The 26,733-nt window shown below is 62.3% G+C and overlaps 1 protein-coding gene across 4 annotated transcripts in view; it reads right to left on the minus strand.

The window, feature by feature from the left end:
* The window catches only part of SLC44A2 (solute carrier family 44 member 2), a 40,584-nt gene extending 20,876 nt beyond the window's left edge, over positions 1 to 19,708 (minus strand). For 2 of the 4 annotated variants that reach the window (XM_044994629.1, XM_044994627.1), the window contains exon 1: positions 19,582 to 19,708. In XM_044994629.1, coding sequence (XP_044850564.1) covers positions 19,582 to 19,624 — 43 coding nt within the window. In that variant the 5' untranslated portion in view covers positions 19,625 to 19,708. Of the gene's footprint in view, positions 1 to 3,120; positions 3,412 to 19,581 lie in introns of those variants that run through there. The other 2 variants (XM_044994628.1, XM_044994630.1) reach the window with 2 other exon arrangements.
* Positions 19,709 to 26,733: the final 7,025 nt, after the last annotated feature.

A 26,733-nucleotide genomic window follows, 5' to 3' on the forward strand; every position in this document is an offset into this window, starting at 1 on the left:
AGGAGCACGGGAATTAAGGAAAATGCTAGGTAAATAATCATGCAGCACAGAAGAGCAGCAGAGACACAGCCACCCTCACCTGCCTCTGTCACACACCAAATACCAACACTCCAGGCAGATCTAAAAATACCAGGAATTCATTGCCCAAGGAGCAGTTCATGCCTTACAGCCTGCTCTGTGAGCTTCCAAGGGCTGTACTCTCACCTTTTTATTTTAACACTTCATCAGCTTGAGAACTGCTTTAAGTCACTGGGGCAGGTGGGGAATTTAAAAATAAAGAGACAAATTGCTGGAGCCAAAACACTTAGTAATGCTCCTAGGAAGGAAGGAAATGCTGGCCATCCACCAAGAATGTCAGGTTTTCCCCAGTGCCTTCCATTCAAGGATCTCAAAGCACTTTACAAACAAAACATTTATCACCTGTGCCTCAACCTCCCAGGGAGGCCAGTCAAAATCATAATTCTACAGATGGAGAAAGTGAGGCACAAAATGGAAAAATTAATTCATCAGTCATATGGTGAATCAGCAACAGAACCCAGGCGTCCTATCTCCTTCTCATGAACTCAGCCCACAAAAGCATGCCTCTGTCTCCTGAAAGCTCCTTCCAAGCTTTCCCTACGTCTTGTCTTTTCTTTCTGGAACTGGCACCCCTCGTTTGAGTGCAGTACCAATAACATTGCACAGAGGCAGGAGAGATGCCAGGAAAGTACACCCAAAGCATGGGACACATCGCAGGAGACAGGTTTAAAAATTTTACTAAAGCTAATGCTAAATATATATATATATAATACGTGGGTTGGGAAAAGAGTGTCTGTACATCTGGGTATAGTGCTTAGCGATTATCCACAAATACAAAGTTAGTTTTTAAAAGTCACATGATACATAGAGTACATAGTTAGCAATAACCCAAATTTAGGTGACTAGATTTAACAATACAGTTTAGATATTAGAATTCTACATCCTCATCTTGGCGTCACAGACGGTGCAGATGGAGGAGGCTGGAAGCGGGTTACACCTTTACAACAAAGGCCTGGAGGCTACCCAGAACCAGGGAGGAAAATAATCTACCAAGACATCACTTTTCTTCTGACATCCTAGTGTCCAGGGCTGGAAATAATTCAGTTTCCACACAGCTCCTCAGCCAATTCTTAGAGAATGTTTCCATTCAGCTCCTGGGAATCTTCCAAGAGGGAAAGTCACCAGAAATGTTTTCAGAGCCTCAGAAGAGGTCCGGGGCCCCTCAGTCAGGTTACCCAGAGCCAGCTCCAGACCTAGGATAGCAAGTTCTATCTAACCTAGAAATCCCTTCTCTCTACAGGCTGCAACCACCCTAACCCAGCCAAGCACTCTCTGGCTGGAATTCAATAGCTGGAGCCAGGCTGCTCATTCCATTACCTCCCGCCCTGAGAAGGAGCCAGGCACGGATCCCTCTCTGAGAAGCCTAGGAGCTGCTGAGATTCCCTAAGAGCCAGTGCACAAGGCAGGCATACACAGAGGCTTTGAAAGTGAAACCAAGTGGATTTCCTGGAAAAACAGGATGCAAGACTAGCATACATACGCCAGAAATTCCAGTTACCTAATGTACTTACAGCTGGCACTTGGGGAAGAGACATGAGTGTGCAATGTTCCTTCTCTGTATCTCTCACCCACACAGAGCACCCACCCTGGCTATCTTGCTTGTGGACAGGCAGTAAAGTGATTTTACAAGGCCCCCCGTTTCCGTTATCTACAGAGCAGGATTCTTGGCAGCTTTTGTGAACTGTCTGCGCAAACACTCAGAGCAGCTGCATCCCCACCCCCACCAGGGAGAATTTATGCAGAAGAGTTTATAACAGCAGGTTTGCCGCTCCCACGCCGCACTCAAAAGATGCCCCATTGCCCATTGGCCAGGCTACAGCGATCACCAAGCTCTCAGCAGCACACTTGGCACCCGTGAAATGAAACAGCTCTGGATTTCCCTCTTTCAGGAGGATCACGATTCACTGCTCAGAGCGAGAGCAGCTAGTAGCCCTGCTTGGAACTAACAGCCTCCTTCAGGCCAACTGTGCAGCCCCTCCTGGACACTGTCAGTGCATCTGGCTTCTATTCCAGTCCTGGACTCCCCATGCCCCCAACTCTGCCAACACACCGCAGTTCTGCCCCACCCTGCTCTTCCAGCCCTGGGTCACTCCGGGGCAGCGCTGGCTAACTTTGCTGGAACGTTCACTTCCCTAAAAATACCACACAAGCAACAACGTTGTGGCAATTGCCCCCAAACTAGCCACCCCCCATGGATGTCTTGGACAGCAAGGGGGGGGGGGGGGGAGTTCTCCACCATCTGTGCTGACAGCAGGGGAACTCTGAACCTTTGCAGAAAGGGTGAGGGTCACAGAGGAGAACTGGAGGTCCAGCTTCTTAGCTATCAGAGCCAAGAGACTCCAGGGTTAATTTGTGGCCATGGGAGCCTGAAAGAGGAGGGGCCAGAGCCCAGGGCTATGCACCTAACACAGAGTGACTCCCAACAAGGGAGTGACAACTTGTCCACATACAAGTCATGCTGCTTTAACTACACCATGGAAAGCAGTACAGGCCAGCTAGTGTTTATACTGATTACAAAGGTGCTTTTATAGCTATTCCCCTGCAAGCTCTGTGGTCTAGGGTGCCTCGATACCAGGGCTTAGCGCCTGTTTCTCCATTCAGCTTCAGGGCAGGGCTAACCACAACTGAAAAGAAATGCAGGGGAAAGGCAGCTGCTGCCTTGCTGAGCCAGGAAGCTGTTAACTGCAACACTGCAGCCCTCCATGGACCTCAGCTGCTTGTGAAGGAGTCTGACTGTCAGACATTCATCAAAGTTCAGGGAGTTTGCTGAGAGCCAGCCCTGTCCGTCCATGCCCAGATTCCACTCCAGGCTCTCCGCCCATAATCGGAAAGGCATCCGAGCACAGAATGCTACTGGCAAAGTCCCAAGGCACCCAGGCGAGGCAGCACCCGATTTCCCAGAACTAAGAGCCGTCCCCTGCTGACCCTTGCACACCACAGAGGGGAAAGAAAGCGCCAGGAGCAGGAAGGGAGCGCAGGAGCCGGCATAAGCAGGCCCCAGAGGAGACACACGACATTGCTGCATGACGCACACTTTCTTACCGTGTTTGCCATAATAATTCTCTTCATCTCCCGCCATGCCAGCACCTCGCTGCAGGAGCTCAGCTCGCTTCCTTTCGACTCCCCCAGGCAGTCGGGGATCAGTTGCCCAGTCGAGCTCCCGGGGCCCCTCTTCCTCTCTGGCTGAACTGGTCTAACCTGGAATAGGTATTTAGTAAAAAGCTCCCTTTGCAGGCAGTTTGCGTGGCTCTTTCCCACACTGATTCTCTGGCTGGCTTCGCCTTCTTCCCCTTCTCTCTGGGTGTGACTATGAGCAGCCAATAACAACAGAAACCCGTTCAGAGCACATTTAAAGGAACAGCAGCCCTCCTCTAGGATAGGGCTGGGTTGTTGGCCTTGTTCTCCCAGGCCACGTCTGGTCATTCACACCCTGTGCCAAAGCATGTCAATGCTCCCGAATCAGAACGGCAACAAGGGTGGAAACATCACCCAGGGTGCAAGGCCGGGGCCAGTTCAAACGCAGGCCCGAGGCTCTTTCTTTAGCACTCATGTAGGATCTCTCAAGATGCCCCTCGCATGGAAGATGTATCAGATTCTAGCCATCTCGCATGGCCAGGCCTGCGGCCAAGCAGAGCCCTGCACAGAGAAATCCCAACCACAACGCCCTGCACCCCCAAACACACAGGATCTGACCCGCTCTGAAGAACTTCTCCCCAAAGAAAGGGGTGAATGAAGCAGCTCTTTGCCTTAGTGCCAGGAGAAGGGAGTCTCACAGACAGGCTGTGAACTGTTGTAGCTGCTTAAACCATAAAAAGGCAACAAAATGGGGGAAGCTTTATTGCTTAACAAAATAAGCTTTTTTACACCCATGCAAATAGGTATGCAATGCTCTGACCCCTCCACAGCTGAATTCTCTTCTCTCCTCTCAGTCATGCACGCTTGGCATGTGCAACAGCAGCTACAGGCAAAAAGTCTGAGTTTCTTTTCTTCTGAAAAAGAAACTTTCCTCTCGCAAGCCCTCGATGCAGAGAATGAGGGGAAGGCACAAGTCGGAGAGAGACGCAGCTAGATGTGCGCACACGTTTCTATTCTGCTGACGGGCCGAGGCACCGTGGTTGCACTGGTAGAACTGTGTCAGTTCCTGATGCAGACATTCCTACAGCCTCTAGCGCGGATGCAGGTATGCCAGAGTAAAGGTGATTTGCACCCCTTCCTGTCAGGAATAGCTAGACTGGTTCAAGGCACTTTGGTATCGGGCTAACCAGGTTCACACTAGGTGACTCTGCCGACAGAGTTAAGCTTTTGTGTATAGACAAGACCTTAGAATTGTATCTTTAAAAAAAGCTTTAAGCCTTTCTATCTGTTGTGCTCATCTGCCCTCCTTCACACACCCCTGGGGGTGGGGCTGCTACCGCCAGTGGGCAGATGGGACTGCAGGCCCAGAGAGACTAAGTGACTTGCCTGAGGTCACACAGAGAGTCTGTGGCAGAGCAGGGATTTGAACCTGGCTCACCTACATCTCAGGCTAGCGCCTTTGACCACTAGACCTTCTTCTTCCTTTAGCCACCCCACTGGCCACTGCTGGCACAGGACCAAGGTGTGGGGCTGTGGCTGGAAGCTGGTTCTGCTCGTTGTGTTCATAATGTGTACTCAGCGCAATTGGCAGACTGCCAGTCCCAGCACCTCATCTGATCCTCAGGGGCACACGGTGAGCCACAGCAAGGCAGGTGTCATGAACATACAGCTAAGGGTGGCATAAAATCCCTCCTTCACCTGTAAAGGGTTAAGAAGCTCAAATAACCTGGTTGACCAAAAGGACCAATAAGGGGAGAAGATACTTTCAAATCTGTGGGGGAAGGTTTTTGTTTTGTGCTCTGTGTGGTGTTGTCTCTGAGACAAAGAGAGACCAAGCAAGTAATCCAGCTCCTACTGAAATGATACATCTAATATTACAGAAATTGTACGTAATAGCAAGGAAATGCCTTAGCGTATCTTTTGTTTTAGCTTGTGGATTTTCCCTAGGCTAAGAGGCAGGTTTATTCCTGTATTTTTGTAACTTTACAGTTTTGCCTAGAGGGGAATCCTCTGTGTTTTAAATCTTATTACCCTGTAAAATTACCTTCCATCCTGATTTTACAGAGGTGCTTCTTTTATTTTTTTCTTGATTATAAAGTTCTGTTTAAGAACCTGATAGGTTTTTAGTGTCCTAAAAACCCAAGGGGCTGGTCTGTGCTCACCTTGGTTACCTATTTGGTTGGTATATTATTCTCAAGGGTCCCCAGGAAAGGGGGTGAAGGGGCTTGGGGGGATATTTTGGGGGAACAGGAACTCCAAGTGGTCCTTTCCCTGAATCTTTGTCTAACTCACTTGGTGGTGGCGGCGATACCATCCCAGCGTAAGGAATTTGTGCCTTGGGGAAGTTTTTAACCTAAGCTGGTGGAATATAAGCTTAGGGGGTCTTTCATGCGGGTCCCCACATCTGTACCCCAGAGCTCAGAGTGGGGAGGGAACCCTGACAGCAGGTTCTGCCTCCCACCACCTCCTGCCAGGGCCTCAGCTCCATCTCAGCATCCTCAGCACCTCTGCTGGGATCAAGAGCAAGAAGCCAGCTGGTACCAGTTCTGTTCATGGCTGAGACCCACCAAATTCACGTTGCGTCAGGGCGCACGTTCCGAGCTCGGGCTGCCGTTGAAATCACTGAGCGTCTCATGCCCACTCTGTCCCCTGAGCCCACAGTTCATTGCTGTCGTGTTCCCTCTTCGCTATATTTAGATTGCAAATAAATCCCCACTAGCCACATTGACTCAGAATCAGGAATAGAAACCAGAAGCCCTGACTCCCAGCCCCTCCCCCCTCTAACCAGGCAATCCCACTGCCCTCCCAGAGCTGGGAATAGAACCCAGGAGTCCTGGCTCCCAGCCCCCACTGCTCTAAGCACTAGACAGAACTTCCTTTGGACAGTAACTGGGCCAAAGGTTGACGGTACATCCTGTGCAACCCCCCTAAGCCAGCGCAGAATCCACCTCCCTGCAGCTGCATCGTTTGCTGCTGGGCTCAGACCTGGGGCCTGACCTAACGCCGTACCGTGGGAGTAGCACGTTTCTCGCTGCCCTACGTGCCCTCTGCCAGTCGCCCGCGAGCCCCTGCCCTGGCAGCAGCTCCGCACTCCCATTGGCTGGCGGTGATGTCACGGTGCAGACTGGTAGGCCACGATTTACGGCTCTGAAACAAAAGCCGGGATTGGAGGAGCGGGAGAATCTGAGCATCTCTCCTGGAGCTGCTGCCTTGGACTCAGGGACCCCCCCCCCCGCCCAGCGCCAGGCTGCCCCTCAGCACAAAGGAGGGCTGGCAAAAGCCTCAACCGTGCTGGGGAGAGGAGAGAGGCCAGGCCCACTCCCTAGGCAGGGCAGAGCCTGCTGGGCCATGAGTCATTCTGCCACTCAGGCTGCTGCAGGGAGGGTGGGGAGAGCGGAACAAGAAACGAGTGCGTGTGAATGCATGAGGGAGGCCGATTAACCACAGCCCAGAGGGCGAATGCTCCTAGCCGGTCCCTGAGCTGCAGTGCTGGGGGCAGAGGGAGCAAAGGGGGAAGCCCGGAGGGGTGGGACTGGGAGATCCAGGCAGTGCGGGGAGGAAGGACGATCCAGGGGTTCAGCCTCAGGAGATCTGGGCTCAATTCCCTGCTCTGCCACTGACTCCCTGTGTGGTCTTGGTCAAGTCACTTAGTCTCTCTGTGCCTCGCGTCCCAGCTGTACAACATGAGTAATAGCCCAGGGCTGGGCAAGAGAAGCAGCTCCCATAGCTAGGGCTAGCAAAGCTGCTGAGATACCCCAGCCCCTGGCGTGGGCAGCTCACCGGGGGGTGGGGGGGCTGGCTCGGTTATTCACACACCCGGAGCTATTTGGGTTCCTTTTGTCACCCTCTGACTGTCCCATCACGTGGCCTTCCCAGGCCCCTCTGGCCATTTTCCTTCCCCAACATGGATTCTGCGGGTTTGTTTCAATCCCCGTCAGGAGAGCCTCCCGCAGGCGGCTCTCTCCTCGCCCCGCCAGCCGGGTGAGCGCGATCTCGAAGCCTCCTCTCTGTCCTCAAGCTGCAGGCGCTGAGCCCGAGGCAGCCCCCGTCCCTGCGCCCCAGACGCAGCCTCGCAGCTTTCGGAAGCCATGAGCTGCTGGGCCTGGGGACGGGGACGAGAACGAGGAGAAGGTAGAAAGTGTCACCTCCCGAGCCAGCTGCCCTCTGCCTCCAGCCACACACAGTGACGGTCCGGAGACCCCCCATCTCGCACGGCTCTGCCCAGGGCACCAGCCCCAGGGGGTGCTGTTCAGAGGAGGTGGCGAGCAGCATCCTGGCCAGCACAACCTGATCAACAGGAAATGAAGTGGCGCTAGTTAAAAGAGAGAGATGCTGCCGGCTTTCATCTGCCGTTCAGCCAGGATCAAAGGGGCGCTCGATAGAGAGGCTGTTCCAGAGAAAGGGCCAGGAAGCCGCAAGTTCGCTGAGCCCTAGGAACCCCCCCAGGCCCCTCCCCAGGGCGGGGAACCAGCATATTCCTCACAGCCCGAAAGTGGAACCGCTCTGTGATGGAGCAGGGGCTGTCTGCGTGGGGGATGGGAGAGCCGGGGAGGACTTTAGGTGAGGGACAGGTGCTCAGCCTGTAACCTGAGCCAGGCAGGGGGAGGGGAGGTCAGGAAGCCAGACAAAGGAGAGAGCCTGAGTGGAGGGGGGGGGTCAGTTTCGGTTCGGGGCTGGGGGGTGGGAGTTCAGGGGATCCTAGGCTGGGATCCGAGCACCCTGAACCCCAGAAGGGCCAGATCGAGGGGTCCTGGCTCTGAACACAAGCTGGGCTGTATCCTGTGTTCCTGTTGTCCAATAAACCTGTTTTACTGGCTGGCTGAGAGTCACTGGGAGTCCCAGGAAGAGGGGTGCAGGGCCAGACTCCCACACACTCCGTAACAACTGGTGGCAGAGGTGGGATCTACTGCACCCCGTGGACGGCGCTTCCTGCAGTAAGTGACTGGGGAGCAGTAAAACGAAGGGGCGATTGCAGGGGTGATTAACCCCTGGGAGTGTGTGACCAGAGAGAAGGACTTTGCAGTAACAGGGTCCCCCGGGGGATCACAGCGAGCGGTCCCAGGGGCGGAGGAGTCTGCAGCTCGACCCTGGCAGAGAGGGGGTGACCTCAAGGACTGGCACACTAGGGGTCTCCCTGGAACCCGTGGGGAGCGGCGAGCACCCCGGCCTACGAGCAGCCAGCAGGAAGATGTATTCCCAGAAGAGCAAGTGCAAGCTGGTGGAGCTGTGCAAGCAGAGGGGGCTGCTCAGTGGGAAGCTCACCAAAGACCAGCTGATTGCCCAGCTGGAGGAGGGAGATCGCTTGAATGAACTGATCCCTGTCTCTGAGGGAAGCAGCCTGGCAGAGGCAGCGCAGGCACCAGTGTCTTTCCCTGATGGGAGTGATCAGCCGGCTGCTGAGGGCTTCCCGAGACCTCCCACCCCTATGCCTAGGGGGAGGGGGAGGAGCCCAGCGACTACCGAGGGCACCGTGACCCCCCCGGCCAGCAGGGGGTCGGCCCGGCAAAGCTCACCCCCCAGCCGGGGATCGTCCCGGCGACGCTCGGCATCGGTGGAGCGCAAGCGGCTGGAATGGGAGAGAGAGCTAAAACGGAGAGAGCTGAAGGATCGTAAGAAACAGAGAGAACATGAGGAGAGGTTGCACGGAGAGGTTCCTGTGGGAGAAGGGGTTCCTGTACCGAGAATGGGCTCCCCCCAGGGAAGTGGAGTCGTGGGGGATTAGGAGGCAGCTGGTGGTTCCCCAGAAGTTTCGCCACAAGCTGCTGTACCTGGCCCATGACATCCCCCTCGCAGGGCACCAGGGAATCCGGTGCACCAGGCAGAGGCTGCTACAGAACTTTTACTGGCCTGGGGTCTTTACCCATGTCCGACAGTACTGGCAATCCTGTGACCCCTGCCAGTGGGTGGGGAAGGCCCGGGACAAGGGGAAAGCAGCTTTGAGGCCTTTGCCCATCATAGAAGAACCTTTCCAGAAGGTGGCCATGGACATAGTGGGACCTCTCAGCAAGGCGACCCGGTCAGGGAAGAAATACATCTTGGTGGTGGTAGATTTCGCCACTCGATACCCCGAGGCGGTGGCCTTGTCCTCTACCGAAGCAGACACCGTGGCGGATGCGCTGCTGACCATTTTCAGCCGGGTGGGGTTCCCCCAGGAAGTCTTAACGGACCAGGGGTCCAACTTCATTTCGAACCTGCTCCAGTCCCTGTGGGAGAAATGTGGGGTCCGGCACAACTGGGCCTCAGCGTATCACCCCCAGACCAACGGGCTGGTGGAGAGGTTCAACGGGACGCTAAAGATGATGCTGAAAACATTTATGCACCAGCACCCACAGGACTGGGACAAGTATTTACCTCACCTGCTGTTCGCATACAGGGAGGTACCCCAGGAATCTACTGGGTTCTCGCCTTTCAAACTGTTATATGGAAGGCGGGTAAGGGGGCCCCTGGACCTGATGAGAGACGAATGGGAGGGGAAGGCCGCTCCCGATGGAGAGTCGGTGGTGGAGTATGTCCTGACCTTCCGGGAAAGACTTGCCGAGCTCATGGGCCTGGCCAGGGAGAATCTGGCCCGAGCCCAGAGGAAGCAGAAGGTCTGGTACGACCGCACGGCGTGGGCCTGCGCCTTCGCCACCGGGGACCAAGTGATGGTTCTCATCCCCGTGAGAAAGAACAAACTCCAGGCTGCCTGGGAAGGGCCCTTCAAGGTTGTCAAGGAACTAAATAAGGTAAACTATGTGGTGGAGCTGTCTAACTGGGCACATCACCGCCGGGTGTACCATGTGAATATGATGAAGCCATACTATGACAGGGGGAATGTGGTGTTGGCCGTGTGTGGGCACTGGGAGGAGCCGGGGGATGACCCTCTAGTGGATCTATTCCCAGGGACAAAGGCTGGTTCCCCCCTGGAGGCGATTCCCCTCTCAGATCAGCTGACCCCGGCTCAGCATGCTGAGATCAGAGGGGTGCTGCATCTGTACCGACAGCTGTTTTCCAACCAGCCTGGACACACTAATTTGACTGTCCACCGGGTGGAAACTGGGTCACACCCCCCTATAAGATGCTCCCCTTTTCGGGTCACCGGGAAACCTGCCCAGGACCTAGAAAGAGAGGTCAGGGACATGCTGGCCTTGGGGGTGATCCAGCCGTCCGCCAGCCCCTGGGCCTCCCCAGTGGTGCTGGTCCCCAAGAAGGACGGGTCGATCCGGTTCTGCGTGGACTATCGAAAGCTTAATGCCATCACCGTATCTGATGCCTACCCCATGCCCAGGCCTGACGAGCTCCTAGACAAGCTGGGAGGCGCTCGGTACCTCACCACCATGGATCTTACCAAGGGCTACTGGCAAGTGCCGCTGGACGCAGATGCCAGGCTGAAATCGGCCTTCATCACCCCCCTGGGGCTCTATGAGTTTCTGACCCTGCCCTTCGGCCTCAAGGGAGCGCCGGCCACCTTCCAGCGCCTGGTGGATCAGCTACTGAGGGGGATGGAGAGTTTTGCTGTGCCGTATATTGATGACATCTGCGTCTTCAGCCAGACCTGGGAGGATCACGTGCCCCAGGTTAGACAAGTGCTGGACCAACTCCGAGAGGCGGGGTTAACCGTAAAGGCTAAAAAGTGCAAGGTGGGGATGGCTGAAGTATCTTACCTGGGCCATCGAGTGACCCCGCTCAGTTCAGTCTCGAAGGGGGCAGAGATGTGATGGAGCAGGAGCTGTCTGCATGGGGGATGGGAGAGCCGGGGAGGACTTTAGGTGAGGGACAGGTGCTCAGCCTGTAACCTGAGCTAGGCAGGGGGAGGGGAGGTCAACACCTCTGCCCGGGAAGCCAGACAAAGGAGAGAAGCCAGACAAAGGAGAGAGCCGAGTGGAGGGGGGGGGGGTCAGTTTCGGTTCGGGGCTGGGGGGTGGGAGTTCAGGGGATCCTAGGCTGGGATCCAAGCACCCTGAACCCCAGAAAGGCCAGATCGAGGGGTCCTGGCTCTGGCCACGAGCTGGGCTGTAGCCTGTGCTCCTGTTGTCCAATAAACCTTCTGTTTTCCTGGCTGGCTGAGAGTCACTGGGAGTCCCAGGAAGAGGGGTGCAGGGCCAGACTCCCCCACACTCCGTAACACGCTCCGAGGTCTCCAACCTCGTGCTCGGCTGTTCAGCCACTCCTGCCCCATCGGCTCCGAGGGGCGCGAGAGCGGGGAAGTGGGGCGTAGCCGGAGATCCCTGGGCAGCCGCGGGCTCGCTGCAGGGCTGAAAGTATCACAATGGTGACTTGGGTTTAGCCTGTCCACCCCACCCCACCCCCCAGCGGCTGCTAGACCCACCTCGCTGACCCCACAGTGGGGGAAGGGACGGAAGAGACAATTTCAGTTTAAAGCCTTTATCAGATTAAAGGGACTTGGGTTTGTGTCCTGTTGTAACAGGGGGTTAATTTGGTTTTGTCTTTTAATTGGGAAAGAGTTCGCTGCCCGGGAGAGTGGAGGATCTATGCCCCTCAACCCTGACCTGCAGCCCCCACTACCCCAGCCCTACCCCCACCGCTCTGCCGGTGCCCCTCACTCCCGACCTGCAGCCCCCACTATCCCAGCCCTACCCCCCCCCAGCTCTAGCAGTGCCCCTCAACCCTGACCCACAGCCCCCACTACCCCAGCCCTACCCCCCCAGCTCTGCTGGTGCCCCTCAACCCCGACCCACAGCCCCCACTACCCCAGCCCTACCCCCCCCCAGCTCTGCCAGTGCCCCTCAACCCCGACCCACAGCTCCCACTATCCCAGCCCTACCCCCGCCCAGCTCTGCCGGTGCCCCTCAACCCTGACCCACAGCCCCCACTACCCCAGGCCTGTCCCTCCAATCCCAACCTGCAGCCTCACCTAAGTCTAGTCCTGGCTCCCAGCTGAACTCTCCCAATGCCCTTCGCTCCATCCCTGCAGCCGCCTCCTCCTCCTGGTCACCAGCCGGCAGAGCAGCCCCAGCCCAGGCTGAGGCCGAGACGGGTTCTCAACTCCTCCCTCAGCCGGGCCCTACTGACCAGCTTGTGGCCTGTTTCCGCAGGGCCGGTCTCCTGGTCTGGGGCGATCTTCCCGCTGATGCAAAGCTGCTCTTGTGACCAGCTTGGGTCAGATGCCCCCCGCCCCCGCCCGGCCAGCCACCCCCTCGTTGTGCCCGAGGACACGGGAAGGACGGGTTCCCCAATTCCAGCCTCCGGACGCAACCTCTGATTTACTACCTGGGGTCCATCCTGCCACGGCCCCGGCTGCACCTGTGGCGAGAACAGAGACCTCGAGACCCCAGGGCAAGGGATGCCCAGCGGCAGTGGGTACAGGGCATGGGCACAGGTGCTACAAGTCAGGGTGCCAGGAGCCCCTGGTTTGAAGTGGTTTCCATCACCTACAGGATTTAGAGTTTGGTTCACCGGCTCTCAGCACCCCCACTATACAAACCGTTCCCTCCCCCCAGGTGTGGGGTCACCCTGGCAGGGTCCCGCTCTGGGCTTACCCAGCGGATGCCAGTTTCCAGAGCTGCCAGTCTGGCACCTGCCCTCTGCTACCAACATCCAGCCCTGAGGTGAGGAAATCCCCCTGCGGGAGCACGTGACCCGTGTGGCTTGTAACAGGATGTCATGCCTGCTAGCGCAGCCAGACGAGCTGGAGGCCTGGGCTGTAACAAGTGACTGTGCCATGCCCGGGCCAGGGCCCTTCTGATGCTGGGGGCTCCGTGGGGGCCCGTGGGCAGCGCTTGCCTCTTTCCGAATCCTCACGTGGTCCTGGCACCTCTGGCGTTTCCAGCCTCCCAACCCAGTACCCGTTTGCAGCACCAAACCCCCAGCTGTTTGCTCCCCGGCCCCTGGCCTCTGCTGCCCTGACGGGCCCCAGCGTGGCGGGATCTGCGGCTCTCCCTGGAGGCTGGGTGCTGACTGGCATGTGACCTGGCAGGCATCTCAGAGCCTGGTTCTCCACCCCTCAAAACTCCCTATCATCGGCTGGCTCCCGCCTTGCTCAGATTCCCTCTCCCTGAGTCAGCTGCTGGGGCAGGAGTCCACTCAGAGGGGAGGCTCCTTCTCCTCCAGCCGGGCCAAAGTCTGCAGCCTCTGGACCATAACGGTCTGAACCCAGGGACCGGGGCCTTAGGCAGCGTTTGAACCTCCAGGAGACTGAACAGCATCTGACAGACGGAAACATCCCCCACCCCCTCCCACAACAGCTTCGGCTGCAGGGTCAAACAGGGAGCAGGTCCGTCTTTCTCTGGGCACAGAACTCCTCACACACACCCTAAGCTGTGGCTGTGCACTGCTAAACAGCACCCGCTCCACCCCAGAAGCAGCTGCATTTTCTCCTAGGAAGAGCCATTCCTGTGCACCTGGTTAGCAGGCCCCTTTGCAAACCCCCGCAGCAGGCACGCTGCCTTACAGTGGAGTTGGGTTCACGGGTGGCCTTGCGTTCAGATTGCCTCTCGGTCCCTCTCCCGTTGTGAGCTCAGACTTGGGCAGGTGACCACAGGCAGGGGCTGGGCGTCCCCGTTGAAGCACAGCAGGGTTGGGAGTGAAAAGCCACATGTATCGAAAGCAAGAGACATGTGGCTTTGTGGCCTCTCTCCCTAGGCGTGTCCCTGGGGAGTGAGTGGCTCTGCGGCCCACCCTGTGCTGAATGACGGGAAGGCAGCCACCTCCCTGCCTCAGTTCCCCTCACTTCCGCCCCTCCTCCCAGCAGGCCATGCTCTGAAACGCTGCCAGCTGGTGGGGCTGGGAATGGGGGGGCACCTCCCACCCCTCATCTGCAGCCCGGAACCCAGCCCCTCCGGGCAGCCAGCGGAGCGAATTGCCAGTGAGTCCCTGGCCCGGGGATGGAAGGTGCCTGGGGGCTCCATCCCAGGCCCAACAGACAAGTGCCCCAGACCGGCCCCTCCCAGGCCAGCGCTGTGGCAAACGCTGCCCCTGGGGCTACCAATTCCGCACTGACCTGGCTGCAAGCCCCGACTCCAGCCATGCCGCCCCCCTTGGACAGGGGGCAGGGCACCCCCCCCTTGAGAGCCCCTACAGAGAGAGACGCATCCCCTGCAAATGCCTCTGCCTCCTCCGGGCTGCCCTCTCCCAGCCAACCTGCTGGAGGGTGACTGCCCTGCCCTGCCCCCAGGCCGGGGGGAGGATCCCGGACGCTCAGCTCACCGAGGGAGCGAGCCCCATGTGACGCCCGGCTGGAAGGGGCCGGATACCATGGTGATGGGTGCGGCGCAGCCCCTACGAGAGCGCAGGAATCTGCAGAGGAGAGGGGCTGCGGCAGGTGTGGATTGCGGAGCCACCCGCTGCCAGGATCAGCTCTCACCTCCGGGGCTGCCGGTCCATATGCTCCAGAACGAGGTGTCTGGGCCGGAGTTAGCCAGCGCGGCGTAAACCCCGCGTGGAGACAAAGCGCCGGCGCCTGTGCCTGGCTGAACTGACCCCCCCGAGCTCCAGGGAGGGAATAGCACCCTGGGCCTTGTCTGCAGGGCGGCCCCAGGGAAGAACAGAGCCCAGCCCTGCGGCCGGTCACACCAGCCGCCTGGGCCAAGAAACCTCCTCGCATGGATTCAGTCTGGCTCCAGCCACAGCTCTTCCTCCAGCAGAGAACAACCCCCCCCAGACACCAGCCAGAACCATGGGCCGAAACCAACATCCCAGCGGCTCTGGTGCCATCTGGCTGCCAGACCCGCAGCATCACCAGGGTGGGGCGCTCTGGGGCATCACCAGGGTGGGGCGCTCTGGGGCATCACCAGCGCGGGGACCAGGACAGAGGAAAGCGCTTGTTATAAACCAGGAAGGTGAGAGCCCCCCCAGCCCTGTTCTGTCCCCTGCATCTGGGCACTGGGGAGGGGGCTGCTTAGCGAGTGAGCTTTTTGGGGCAGGGTCTATTTCCCAGTCTAGATTTGTACAGCAACCGGCGCGACGGGGCCCCGATCTCGGCTGGGGTCTGGGCGGCGCCCGGCCCGACGGGGCCCTGATCTCGGCCGGGGTCTGGGCAGCGCCCGGCGCGACGGGGCCCCGATCTCGGCCGGGGTCTGGGCGGCGCCCGGCCCGACGGGGCCCTGATCTCGGCCGGGGTCTGGGCAGCGCCCGGCCCGACGGGGCCCGGATCTCGGCTGGGGTCTGGGCGGCGCCCGGCGCGATGGGGCCCTGATCTTGGCTGGGGTCTGGGCGGCGCCCGGCGCGACGGGGCCCTGATCTCGGCCGGGGTCTGGGCGGCGCCTGGCCCGACGGGGCCCCGATCTCGGCCGGGGTCTGGGCGGTGCCTGGCCCGACGGGGCCCCGATCTTGGCTGGGGTCTGGGTGGCGCCCGGCGCAACGGGGCCCTGATCTCGGCCGGGGTCTGGGCGGCGCCCGGCCCGACGGGGCCCTGATCTCGGCCGGGGTCTGGCCGGCGCCCGGCGCGACGGGGCCCTGATCTCGGCCGGGGTCTGGCCGGCGCCCGGCCCGACGGGGCCCCGATCTCGGCGGCGCCCGGCCCGACGGGGCCCTGATCTCGGCCGGGGTCTGGGCGGCGCCCGGCCCGACGGGCAGGAGCAGCTCTAGACATTTCGCCGCCCCAAGCACAGCGACATGCCGTGGGGGCTGCTCTGCCGGTCGCCGGGGCTCCGGTGGACCTCCCGCAGGCTTCACCAAATCCACGGGACCAGCGGACCCTCTGCAGGCTCGCCTGCGGGAGGTGCACCGGAGCCCTGCCTGCCGCCCTCCCGGCGACCGGCACAGCGCCCCTCGCGGCATGTCACCCCAAGCATGTGCTTGGCGCGCTGGGGCCTGGAGCCGCCCCTGGCGACAGGGCCGGAATCTGGGTCGGGGTCTGGGCAGCGCCCGGCACGACGGGGCCGGAATCGGGGTCTGGGCCGCCCCCGGCCCCAGGATCTGGCTCGGGGTCTGGGCCGCCCCCGGCCCCACGGGGCCCGGATCTGGGTCGGGGTCTGGGCCGCGCCCGGCCCCACGGGGCCCGGATCTGGGTCGGGGTCTGGGCCGCCCCCGGCCCCACGGGGCCCGGATCTGGGTCGGGGTCTGGGCGGCGCCCGGCCCCACGGGGCCCGGCTCGGGGTCTGGGCCGCGCCCGGCCCCACGGGGCCCGGATCTGGGTCGGGGTCTGGGCCGCGCCCGGCCCCACGGGGCCCGGATCTGGGTCGGGGTCTGGGCCGCCCCCGGCCCCACGGGGCCCGGATCTGGCTCGGGGTCTGGGCCGCGCCCGGCCCCACGGGGCCCGGATCTGGCTCGGGGTCTGGGCCGCCCCCGGCCCCACGGGGCCCGGATCTGGGTCGGGGTCTGGGCGGCGCCCGGCCCCACGGGGCCCGGCTCGGGGTCTGGGCCGCGCCCGGCCCCACGGGGCCCGGATCTGGGTCGGGGTCTGGGCCGCGCCCGGCCCCACGGGGCCCGGATCTGGGTCGGGGTCTGGGCCGCCCCCGGCCCCACGGGGCCCGGATCTGGGTCGGGGTCTGGGCCGCCCCCGGCCCCACGGGGCCCGGATCTGGCTCGGGGTCTGGGCCGCGCCCGGCCCCACGGGGCCCGGATCTGGCTCGGGGTCTGGGCCGCGCCCGGCCCCATGGGGCCCTGATCTTGGCCGGGGTCTGGGCGGCGCCCGGCGCGACGGGGCCCTGATCTCGGCCGGGGTCTGGGCGGCGCCTGGCCCGACGGGGCCCCGATCTCGGCCGGGGTCTGGGCGGTGCCTGGCCCGACGGGGCCCCGATCTCGGCTGGGGTCTGGGCGGCGCCCGGCGCAACGGGGCCCTGATCTCGGCCGCGGTCTGGGCAGCGTCTGGCCCAGGGGCTCCACTCAGGACCGAGCTTTGGTAGCCACAGCAATATCATTAACGAGCGCCCCCCGACTGATCCTCTGGCTGCGCAGCGCTGTGCAGTGAAAGGGGCGAGACTCCAGATCAGGGGGTGGGGCACTTTTTGGCCCGAGGGCCACATCTGGGAATAGAAATCGTAGGCGGGCCATGAATGCTCATGCAATTGGGCTGGGGTGCAGGAGGGGGGCGAGGGCTCTGGCCAGGGGGTGGGCTCCAGGGTGGAGCCAGAAATGAGGAGTTCAGGGTGCGGGAGGGGGCTCCAGGCTGGGGCAGGAGAGGTGGGGTGCGGGGGGAGGGGGAGGGCTCCATCTGGGGGTGCAGGCTCTGGGGTGGCTCTGGGGGGTTTGGGGTGCAGGAGGGGGCTCCAGCCTGAGACCGAGGTGTTTGGAGGGCAAGAGGGGGATCAGAGATGGGGAATGGGGTTGGGCCACAGGGAGGGGCAACCAGGGGGTGGGGGTGGCTCAGGGCTGCAGGCTCCAGGTGGCGCTTACCTCAGGCAGCTCCTGGAAGCAGCGGCATGTCTCCACTCCAGCTCCTACATGGAGGCACAGCCAGGAGGCTCTGCGCGCTGCCCCATCTGCAGGCACCGCCCCTGCAGCTCCCATTGGCCGCTATTCCCAGCCAATGGGAGCGGCGAGGGAAGCGCTTGGGGCAGAGGTAGCATGCGGAGCAGAACCCCCTGGCTGCCCCTATGCATAGGAGCTGGAGGGGGGACATGCCGCTGCTTCTGGGACCTGCTAGGAGCAGCCCCCGACTCTGCTCCCCGGCTGGGGTGGGGAAAGCCCCAGACCCTGCTCTCCCCGCCCCGCCACAGCTGTCAGTGCTGCTTGTGCAGGAGAGCAAGTGTGGGCACCCGCATTTCTCACAGGGCTGCCACACCAGGGTGTGCCCCAGGCCCCTCCCCCACTCCCTTCCCCTGCCCCCGTCAGTCTGGGAGGAAGGAAACAACGCAAGTGTTGCTGCTGATTAGAAACACGGGGCCCTGCGCCATGGAAACCGGAAGGCGGCCAAGCCCAGGGCTGGTTCGGATAAACAGCCCCTGGGAACATCACCCCAGGAACTGGACACGATTAACAGCTGGGGGGGAGGGGACAGAATGGCGGGGGGGGGGAACTAATGGCCTGTAACATCACATATCCGGTGCTCCCAGCCCCCATCTTCACATCAGCCTGCGTCTGCGCGAGCTGCTCCGGGGGGTGAGAGCCGGCTCCCGGCCAAGGGCAGCAGCTGAGAGCTGCAACTCAAGGGGTCTGGGCGGCGCCCAGCCCGACAGGGCCCTGATCTCGGCCGGGGTCTGGGTGGCGCCCGGCCCGACGGGGCCCTGATCTCGGCCGGGGTCTGGGCGGCGCCCGGCCCGACGGGGCCCTGATCTCGGCCGGGGTCTGGCCGGCGCCCGGCCCGACGGGGCCCTGATCTCGGCCGGGGTCTGGCCGGCGCCCGGCGCGACGGGGCCCTGATCTCGGCCGGGGTCTGGCCGGCGCCCGGCGCGACGGGCAGGAGCAGCTCTAGACATTTCGCCGCCCCAAGCACAGCGACATGCCGTGGGGGCTGCTCTGCCGGTCGCCGGGGCTCCGGTGGACCTCCCGCAGGCTTCACCAAATCCACGGGACCAGCGGACCCTCTGCAGGCTCGCCTGCGGGAGGTGCACCGGAGCCCTGCCTGCCGCCCTCCCGGCGACCGGCACAGCGCCCCCCGCGGCATGTCACCCCAAGCATGTGCTTGGCGCGCTGGGGCCTGGAGCCGCCCCTGGCGACAGGGCCGGAATCTGGGTCGGGGTCTGGGCAGAGCCCGGCACGACGGGGCCGGAATCGGGGTCTGGGCCGCCCCCGGCCCCACGGGGCCCGGATCTGGCTCAGGGTCTGGGCCGCCCCCGGCCCCACGGGGCCCGGATCTGGCTCGGGGTCTGGGCCGCGCCCGGCCCCACGGGGCCCGGATCTGGCTCGGGGTCTGGGCCGCGCCCGGCCCCACGGGGCCCGGATCTGGCTCGGGGTCTGGGCCGCGCCCGGCCCCACGGGGCCCGGATCTGGGTCGGGGTCCGGGTGGCCCCACGGGGCCCGGATCTGGCTCGGGGTCTGGGCCGCCCCCGGCCCCACGGGGCCCGGATCTGGGTCGGGGTCTGGGCGGGGCCCGGCCCCACGGGGCCCGGAGCTGGCTCGGGGTCTCCGGGACGCAGGTCTCGGTTCGGCGGCACTGCCCCGCCCGGGGCCGGACTGGGGGTTTCCTGCCTTTGCCCCCAGCTGGGATCTTTGCTTTCAAAGCAGCCGCGCCGAACCCAGCCCCACAGCGCCGGGCGCTCGCAGCCCCCCAGGGCCCGTCCCCCCGTCACACCCCATCAGCCATCACTCGCCCCGGCGACGCAGCGGATCAGGCCCGGTTCCCCCCCCCAGACTCCGGCTGACCCCCCCTTACAGCCCCCACTGACCGCGGGAGCTCAGTGGCGCGGGGGAGGGGAATGCGGGGCTGAGCCCGTGGGCGTTACAGGGTCCTAAGGAGAAATACACTGGGGTGGGGGGGCACGACTGGGGATCCCAGCTCACCCCCCCCCCCCGGGCTGAGCCCAGCAGATGGGGGCAGCCCGACCCCGCTCCCCTCGGGCGGTGGAGGGCCCCGATCCTGGGCACAGCCCCACGGAGCCCCCCCCTTACCGTAAGTCCCGTCCTGGTCCTTCCGGCCCGGCCCCTTCGCCATCGCTGTCCTGGCCCCAGCGGGCAGCTGCGTTCCCCGACACCCCGCGCTGCTCCGCCGCAGCCGCTCGCCCGGCACAGCCCGCGATCCACGGGGGGGGGCGCCCGGGGGGCGGGGTCTGAGGCCACACCCCCAAAGCTCGGCTCCCCAATCGCCTGGGTCCTCGGTGGGGCCGCGCGCCCCGCCCCTGCTACGAGAGCCGCCTGCCTGGGGAGGGGAGGGGCCATATAGCCCCATGGCGGCCCCATCCCGCCATCAGTCCATATGGTCCAATATGGCACCTGCTGCCTGGGACTGGCCCGTCAGTCCATATGGTCAGACAGCTCCCTCCTGTGCTAGCCCCCGAGGATAGCCCAGTATGGAACCTCCTGCCATTGCAGATCAGAACTTTGCTCCACATATCTCATCTTCCACCCTGGATCAGCTCATTGGTCGCTATTGTCTGATATCTCCCTGCCTGCCATGCCAGGTCGAGCCATCAGGCCATAGAGTCCAGCACCCTCCTTTCTGCCCTGCAGGATCGAGCCGTTACCGGCCCGCTGGCCCACTGGCCTGTCCCCTGCTGCGCTGGAGACCACACCACAGTGATGAGCACCGGACAAGAACCTAAACAGTCCGGAACAGAAGAACGGGTCTGGCCGGGACCAGGCCTCAGACCTCAGTATCCACAGCTCTTCCCTAGTGGATCTGACTTACAGGTCCATACAGTCCAGTATCCTGCCATACTATATAGCCTGTGGCTGGTCCATATAGTCCATTGGCCTGCTATACTACAGCTCTACCCTGATATAACGCGACCCGATATAACACGAATTCGGATATAACAAGGTAAGGCAGTGCTCTGGGGGGATGGGGCTGCGCACTCCGGTGGATCAAAGCAAGTTCGATATAATGCGGTTTCACCTGTAACGCGGTAAGATTTTTTGGCTCCTGAGAACAGCATTATATCGGGGTAGAGGTGTATATGGACTGTTGCTGGTCCATATAGTCCTGTCATGCCCTATAGATTAGTAGGGGCCCATATAGCCTGGTATCCCAGCTGTATTGGATGAGGCCATCAGTCCATCATCCCTGCAGCCTGTCAGAACAAATCAGTCCAAATAGTTTGAATTTTTTTTAATGAAACTCATTGTTAATTTCACCCCCGGCATCAGCTCAGCAGGAGGGGAGGGGGCACTGGACCCAGGCACTGAGACCCCCCCAGGACCCACCCTGCTCCTCCTTGGGTCTCAGCAGCGCGTACCCCTATGGCCCTATGGAGCCCGTGGGCTGCACACATTGACAGGGGCGCCAACTTATATGGGCTCGAGGGGCTTAAGCCCCAGGAATATTCAAGGCTGAGGGCTCTGCTCCACCAATATTTGGAGCTGGGTTTCTCGCCTGCCCCACCTCAGAGCTTCCCTGCCTGAAAGAAAACAGCCAGTGCCTCTCTCCTTTGTTTGTGCTGCTTCTGCCTAAGGCTATAGAGATCAGCAGCCGGCAGCCTCTTGGAGCACCGGGGGAGGGGAAGAGGGAGCGAGGAGGAGGAAGGAGGCACACAGGTGCTTGGGAGCTCTCGCCCCCGCCCCCCCCCCGGGGCAGCAGCAGGGGTGGGGAGGCCACACATGATGGCAACCCCCCCCCCCCGCCCCGGTGTGACGAACTGGGAATGTTCTTAATGTTTTCTCTGAATACTGTGTTGGTGCCTCAGTGTCCCCTCTGCAGTTCTTTGCTGCAGAGCAAAAGGCCAGTGCACTTAAATGCCTGGCACACTGTCTCCTAGCAACTGCTGGCCTGGGCCCCTCCTCTGCAAAGGTGCCAGCTGAAGGTGGGGGAGACAAAGGGATCAGGTGACCTCCTGGCCCGGAAAGGGGCTGAGCAGAGAGGAGGGGCTGGGGGGGGTTAGTCTGGAGCTGGCTGGGGATGAGGAGTGAAGTGCAGATGTGGGGGGTCCTGCCTCACTGCCCCCCAGGATGGACCCGGCCGAGGGGTCTGGTTCGCTGTACCTACAAGCTCTGTTTTAGACCCTGTTCCTGTCATCGAATAAACCTCTGTGTCACTGGCTGGCTGAGAATCACGTCTGACTGCGCAGTGGGGGGGCAGGACCCTGTGGCCCCCCAGGACCCCGCCGGGTGGACTCGCTGTGGGAAGCGCACGGAGGGGCAGGGGATGCTGAATGCTCCAAGGAGAGACCCAGGAGGTGAAGCCGTGGGAGCTTCTTGCCCTGCAGACAGGCTGCTCCGAGGGAGAGGAGGCTCCCCCGAGTCCTGCCTGGCTTGGTGGGGAGCAGCTCCAGAGCATCACCCGGGGACTCCGTGACATCCAGTACCCACCATAGGGGAGGCGAGTGGGTTTTCTGGACCTGAGAGAGTCCCTAGGAGCATGTGCAGTGACTGTGGTGCAGAGTGAGTGTGTTGCGGGCGAGGGGTGGGGAGAGGAGGGGTCCCTCCCCTGGAGCTTGCTTCTGCCAGTAAGGAGGGGGGAGAGTCCTCTCTGGCCCTAGCCCTGGGGCAGCCTGTCTGCATCCCAAATTCCTTATCCCCAGCCCTGTGCCCCCAGCACCCCAACCCTGAGCACCCTCCTGCACTGTGAACCCCTCATCCCCAGCCCCACCCCAGAACCCTCACCTGAGGGGAAAAACATGCAACTTAAATTTGGTGGTCAGTTTGGAGTATCATTGTGTTTAGCACGATACTTGACTATTTTACACCCCTTTAAAGTATATAACTAGTCGTATACAGGTGTTACAAAGTGGGAATGTTCTTCTCTGAATACTGTGTGGGTGCCTCAGTTTCCCCTATGCATTTCTCAAGGATCTAGATGGTGGGATAAGGGGGTGTGATTGTTGTAGAGCCCTAGAGGGCCAGTGTGATGCTGTCTGCACAGAGAATGGCTGCAACCCTGTGTCCAGGCAACTGATGGCCTGGGCCACTCTCCTGCAAGCTGCCAGCTGAAGGTGTTGGAGAACAAAGAGATCAGGTGGCCTGGAAAAGAGACAAAGGCCAGAGGAGGGAGTGTCAGTGCCTGTGCAGACTTCCGGGAAGCGCACGGTGTGGAAGGGGATGCTGGGATGCTTTGGAACTACTCCATACAAAGCCAGTCAGGACTCTGGGGGAGCCTCCTCTCTGAGCAGACTGTCTGCAGGGCAAGAAGCTTACACCTTCCTGGGTCTGACCTCGGAGCATTCAGCCCTTCCACACTGTGCGCTTTCCGCAGCGAGTGTGCCCAGGCAGGTCCTGGGGCAACCAGAGGTCCCTGCACCCCAACTCTGCAGTCAGATGTGACTCTCAGCCAGCCGGTAAAACAGAAGGTTTATTAGACGACAGGATCACAGTCTAAAACAGAGCTTGTAGGTACAGAAAACAGGACCCCTCAGTCAGGTCCATCTTGGGGGGTGGGGAGCCCAGACCCAAGTTCTGGGCCTCTCCCGATTTCCCCAGCCAGCTCCAAACTGACACTCCCTCCTCTGGCCTCTGTGTCTCTTCTGGACAAGGAGGCCACCTGATCTCTTTGTCCCCAACACCGTCAGTTGGCACCTTGCAGGGGAAACTGAGGCACCCACACAGTATTCAGAGAAAACATTAAGAACATTCCCACTTTGTCACAACAGGTGCAACAAAATTTAATCCCGTATATTGAAGCAGGCAAGTGCTGCTTCTGACTTTCCACTTTTAATTGACCCTTGTCATCTTGTGGTGCCGACGCGTTGTAGCTTCATTTTATATCGGCTTACAGGGCGAGAGCGGGGGGGGGGGGGCACCATTTTGGGTCCCACCAAAAATATTACGAACCTGCCGCCTATGCACATTGATGTCAGTGCCTGAGAAGGAGCCAGCTGGCCACATTTCCTGCTTGGCCTGTGATCCTGGGCTGTTCCAACAAGAATTCGCAACCGCAGCCCCACCAAGCCGCAGCCCTGCTGCCTCCCTCAGATCCAGGAATGCTTGTGAAAGGCAGGCGGTGGCCTGGAACTGCCTCCTTCGCTGCCCACCTCCAATTACCCTGGGCTGGGCGTGGGCCCTGCTGCGCCGTGGGCCGTCCCCCGACAGAATGTGCTTGTACCCACCACAATATACACCGTGCAATTACAGAGACATGCGGAGCATGGAGGGCTCTGTCCCTGGGCAAAGAGCCCAGGACTTGGCACCAGCGTCTGCTCACACTGCCTGGCACAGAGCGATTGCCTGCTTCAATTTTCTTCCTGAGCTTCCCCTTATTATTATATATGTATTACAGCAGTGCTGAGAGGCCCCAGCCGAGATCAGGGCCCCGTCGCGCCGGGCGCCACCCAGACCCCGGCCGAGATCAGGGCCCCATCGCGCCGGGCGCTGCCCAGACCCCGGCCGAGATCAGGGCCCCGTCGGGCCGGGCGCTGCCCAGACCCCGGCCGAGATCAGGGCCCCGTCGCGCCGGGCGCCACCCAGAGCCCGGCCAAGATCAGGGCCCCGTCGGGCCGGGCGCTGCCCAGACCCCAGCCGAGATCAGGGCCCCGTCGCGCCGGGCGCTGCCCAGACCCCGGCCGAGATCAGGGCCCCATCGCGCCGGGCGCTGCCCAGACCCCAGCCGAGATCAGGGCCCCGTCGCGCCGGGCGCTGCCCAGACCCCGGCCGAGATCAGGGCCCCATCGCGCCGGGCGCTGCCCAGACCCCGGCCGAGATCAGGGCCCCGTCGCGCCGGGCGCTGCCCAGACACCAACCGAGATCAGGGCCCCGTCGCGCCGGGCGCTGCCCAGACCCCAGCTGAGATCAGGGCCCCGTCGCGCCGGGCGCTGCCCAGACCCCGGCCGAGTGCAGGGCCCCGTCGCGCCGGGCGCTGCCCAGAGCCCGCCCGATCTCAGGGCCCCATCGCGCCGGGCGCTGCCCAGACCCCGGCCGAGATCAGGGCCCCGTCGTGCCGGGCGCTGCCCAGACCCCAGCCGAGATCAGGGCCCCGTCGCGCCGGGCGCCGCCCAGACCCCGGCTGAGATCAGGGCCCCGTCGTGCCGGGTGCTGCCCAGACCCCAGCCGAGATCAGGGCCCCGTCGCGCCGGGCGCTGCCCAGACCCCACCTGAGATCAGGGCCCCGTCGCGCCGGGCGCTGCCCAGACCCCAGCCGAGATCAGGGCCCCGTCGTGCCAGGCGCTGCCCAGACCCCGGCTGAGATCAGGGCCCCGTCGTGCCAGGCGCTGCCCAGACCCCGGCTGAGATCAGGGCCCCGTCGCGCCGGGCGCTGCCCAGACCCCGGCCGAGATCAGGGCCCCGTCACGCCGGGCGCCGCCCAGACAATCCATCCATATTTCCAATCTAAAAAGACCAGACAGCCCGAGCGGGAGAACAGCAGGTCACTCTCATTTGATGGAGGGGAAAGGAGAGAGATGCAGGGACAGGCCCAAGGCCCCACAGGAGAGTCTGGGGCAGAGCCAGGAACTGACCCTAGATCTCCTGGGTCCTACCCAGCACCTCGGCCGCCAGCCCATCCTTCCTCCTCATCCCTCCTCGGCTCTGTGCTGCCAAGCCCCAGGGTTTGCTTCCCAAACGGGCTGGTCTTTGCAACTCCTGGGCTCCTCCAGGGACACCCCCAAAGAGATCCTGGGGGGCAGGCCCATGGAAACAGGCTCCCTGGGTCCCAGAAAGGGGGCACCAGCGCCCCCTGCTGCCTCGCTCGCCCAGAAAACACGTCACAAGGGACACGTGGGGACAGGGCAGGGACTGGGCCCGTCCCAGCCGAGGGCTTCGGGTCCCTTGGAAAAGGGCGAGTCCCCTGGCAGCTCGGGCTCCGCTGTCTGGAGCCGGGCACCCCATTAGCCCCCCGGGCAGCTCAGCTGCAGTGGACCCTGGGGGGGCCCCCAATGCTGGGGTGACTCTCCCTGAGGCTGGTGCCCGGGGAGGAGACGCTCAGAGCTCTGAGTTGCGCCCCGGAGCAGCAGCCGAGCCGGACGCCCACACGGGTTTGGGTTTTGCGACGGAATCGTCCCCACGGCCCCTGGGTTCGGCTGCCTTCCAGCTCCCGGGGGCAGAGTGGGCCCCTCCCGGGGGGAGAGCGGGCCCCTCCCGGGGGTAGAGCGGGCACTCTTCAGGGAGGGGCCGTGCCCAGTACCCACATTCCCCCCCAGCCGGAGGGAGCAGGGCTCCTCTCTGCTGAGGTTGCTGGCAAGGGGGTGCCAAGCCGGGGATGGTTTCTGCCCCACTAGCAAACGGGCTGAGAGCTGGAGCAGGGGAAAGGCCCAGAGAGTCCAGTGCTGCTGCTGGGCCGGGGAGAGGAGGTACCGGAGCCGCCCGCGCTCCTCATACCGCAGAGACAGTGCGGGCTAGTGGGTGGGGCTCAGGACACCTGGGTTCTGTTCCTGGCTCTGCCACTGCCCTGCTGGTGACCTTGGGCAAGTCACATCCCTCGGGGCCTCTACTTCCCTGCCCAGGCTTTGGCTCCTTAGGGAATCGCTCTCGTGCTGCGTCCACACACCGACGCTGTTCAGGGCTTCTAGATGCTCCTGCGAGAATCTTCTGCGGGAAATGGAGTCTGAGGCATGAGCTCCCACGGCTCCAGCTGCCTCCCGCCTGCATTCCCCGGCTCGTGCCAGGCTCCCACGTCCCTCCACCTCCGGCTCCACAACAAGCCGCCTTTGACGCCTGGAGCCACGCGCCAGCGCCTAGCTGCATAGCCCGGCGCAGAGGAGGCTGGATACCAGCTGGGACCAGCCCTGCCCAGCACAGCCCCGCATTGTCCTGGCTGGCGAGGTCGCCCGGGCCGGGGCTGGAATGCGCCCGCGTGGCTGGCTGGGGAATTCTTGCCAGGCCAGGGCCCAGGGCAGAGCAAGGAGATTCCCCTGGCCCAGGCCACCCCCTCTCCTGCCCCTCCTATCCCCCCATCTTTCCACAATGCCCCCCAGCTCCCTCCCCCCAGGCACCCCCCCCGTGCTGACAGCCCCAGGGCTGGGCTCTGCTCCCCTCCGGGAATGACCCCCCAGGGGCTGATCAGGGGGCAGCAGTTTGGGGCTAAGCACTGAGAGGGGGTGGAGAGGATTCCTCCAGCCCAGCCCCCGGGAGGGCAGCTGTGGGGCAGATCCACGGGAGGGCACAAGCACCGCCTGTCCCGGTGCCTCGGCGCCTCCCCCTGCCTGTCGGCGGATTTGTGTCACTTCCCCTTTAAGGGGCCAG

Source organism: Mauremys mutica, chromosome 20 (assembly GCF_020497125.1).
Source record: "Mauremys mutica isolate MM-2020 ecotype Southern chromosome 20, ASM2049712v1, whole genome shotgun sequence".
NCBI classification, from domain to species: domain Eukaryota; kingdom Metazoa; phylum Chordata; order Testudines; family Geoemydidae; genus Mauremys; species Mauremys mutica.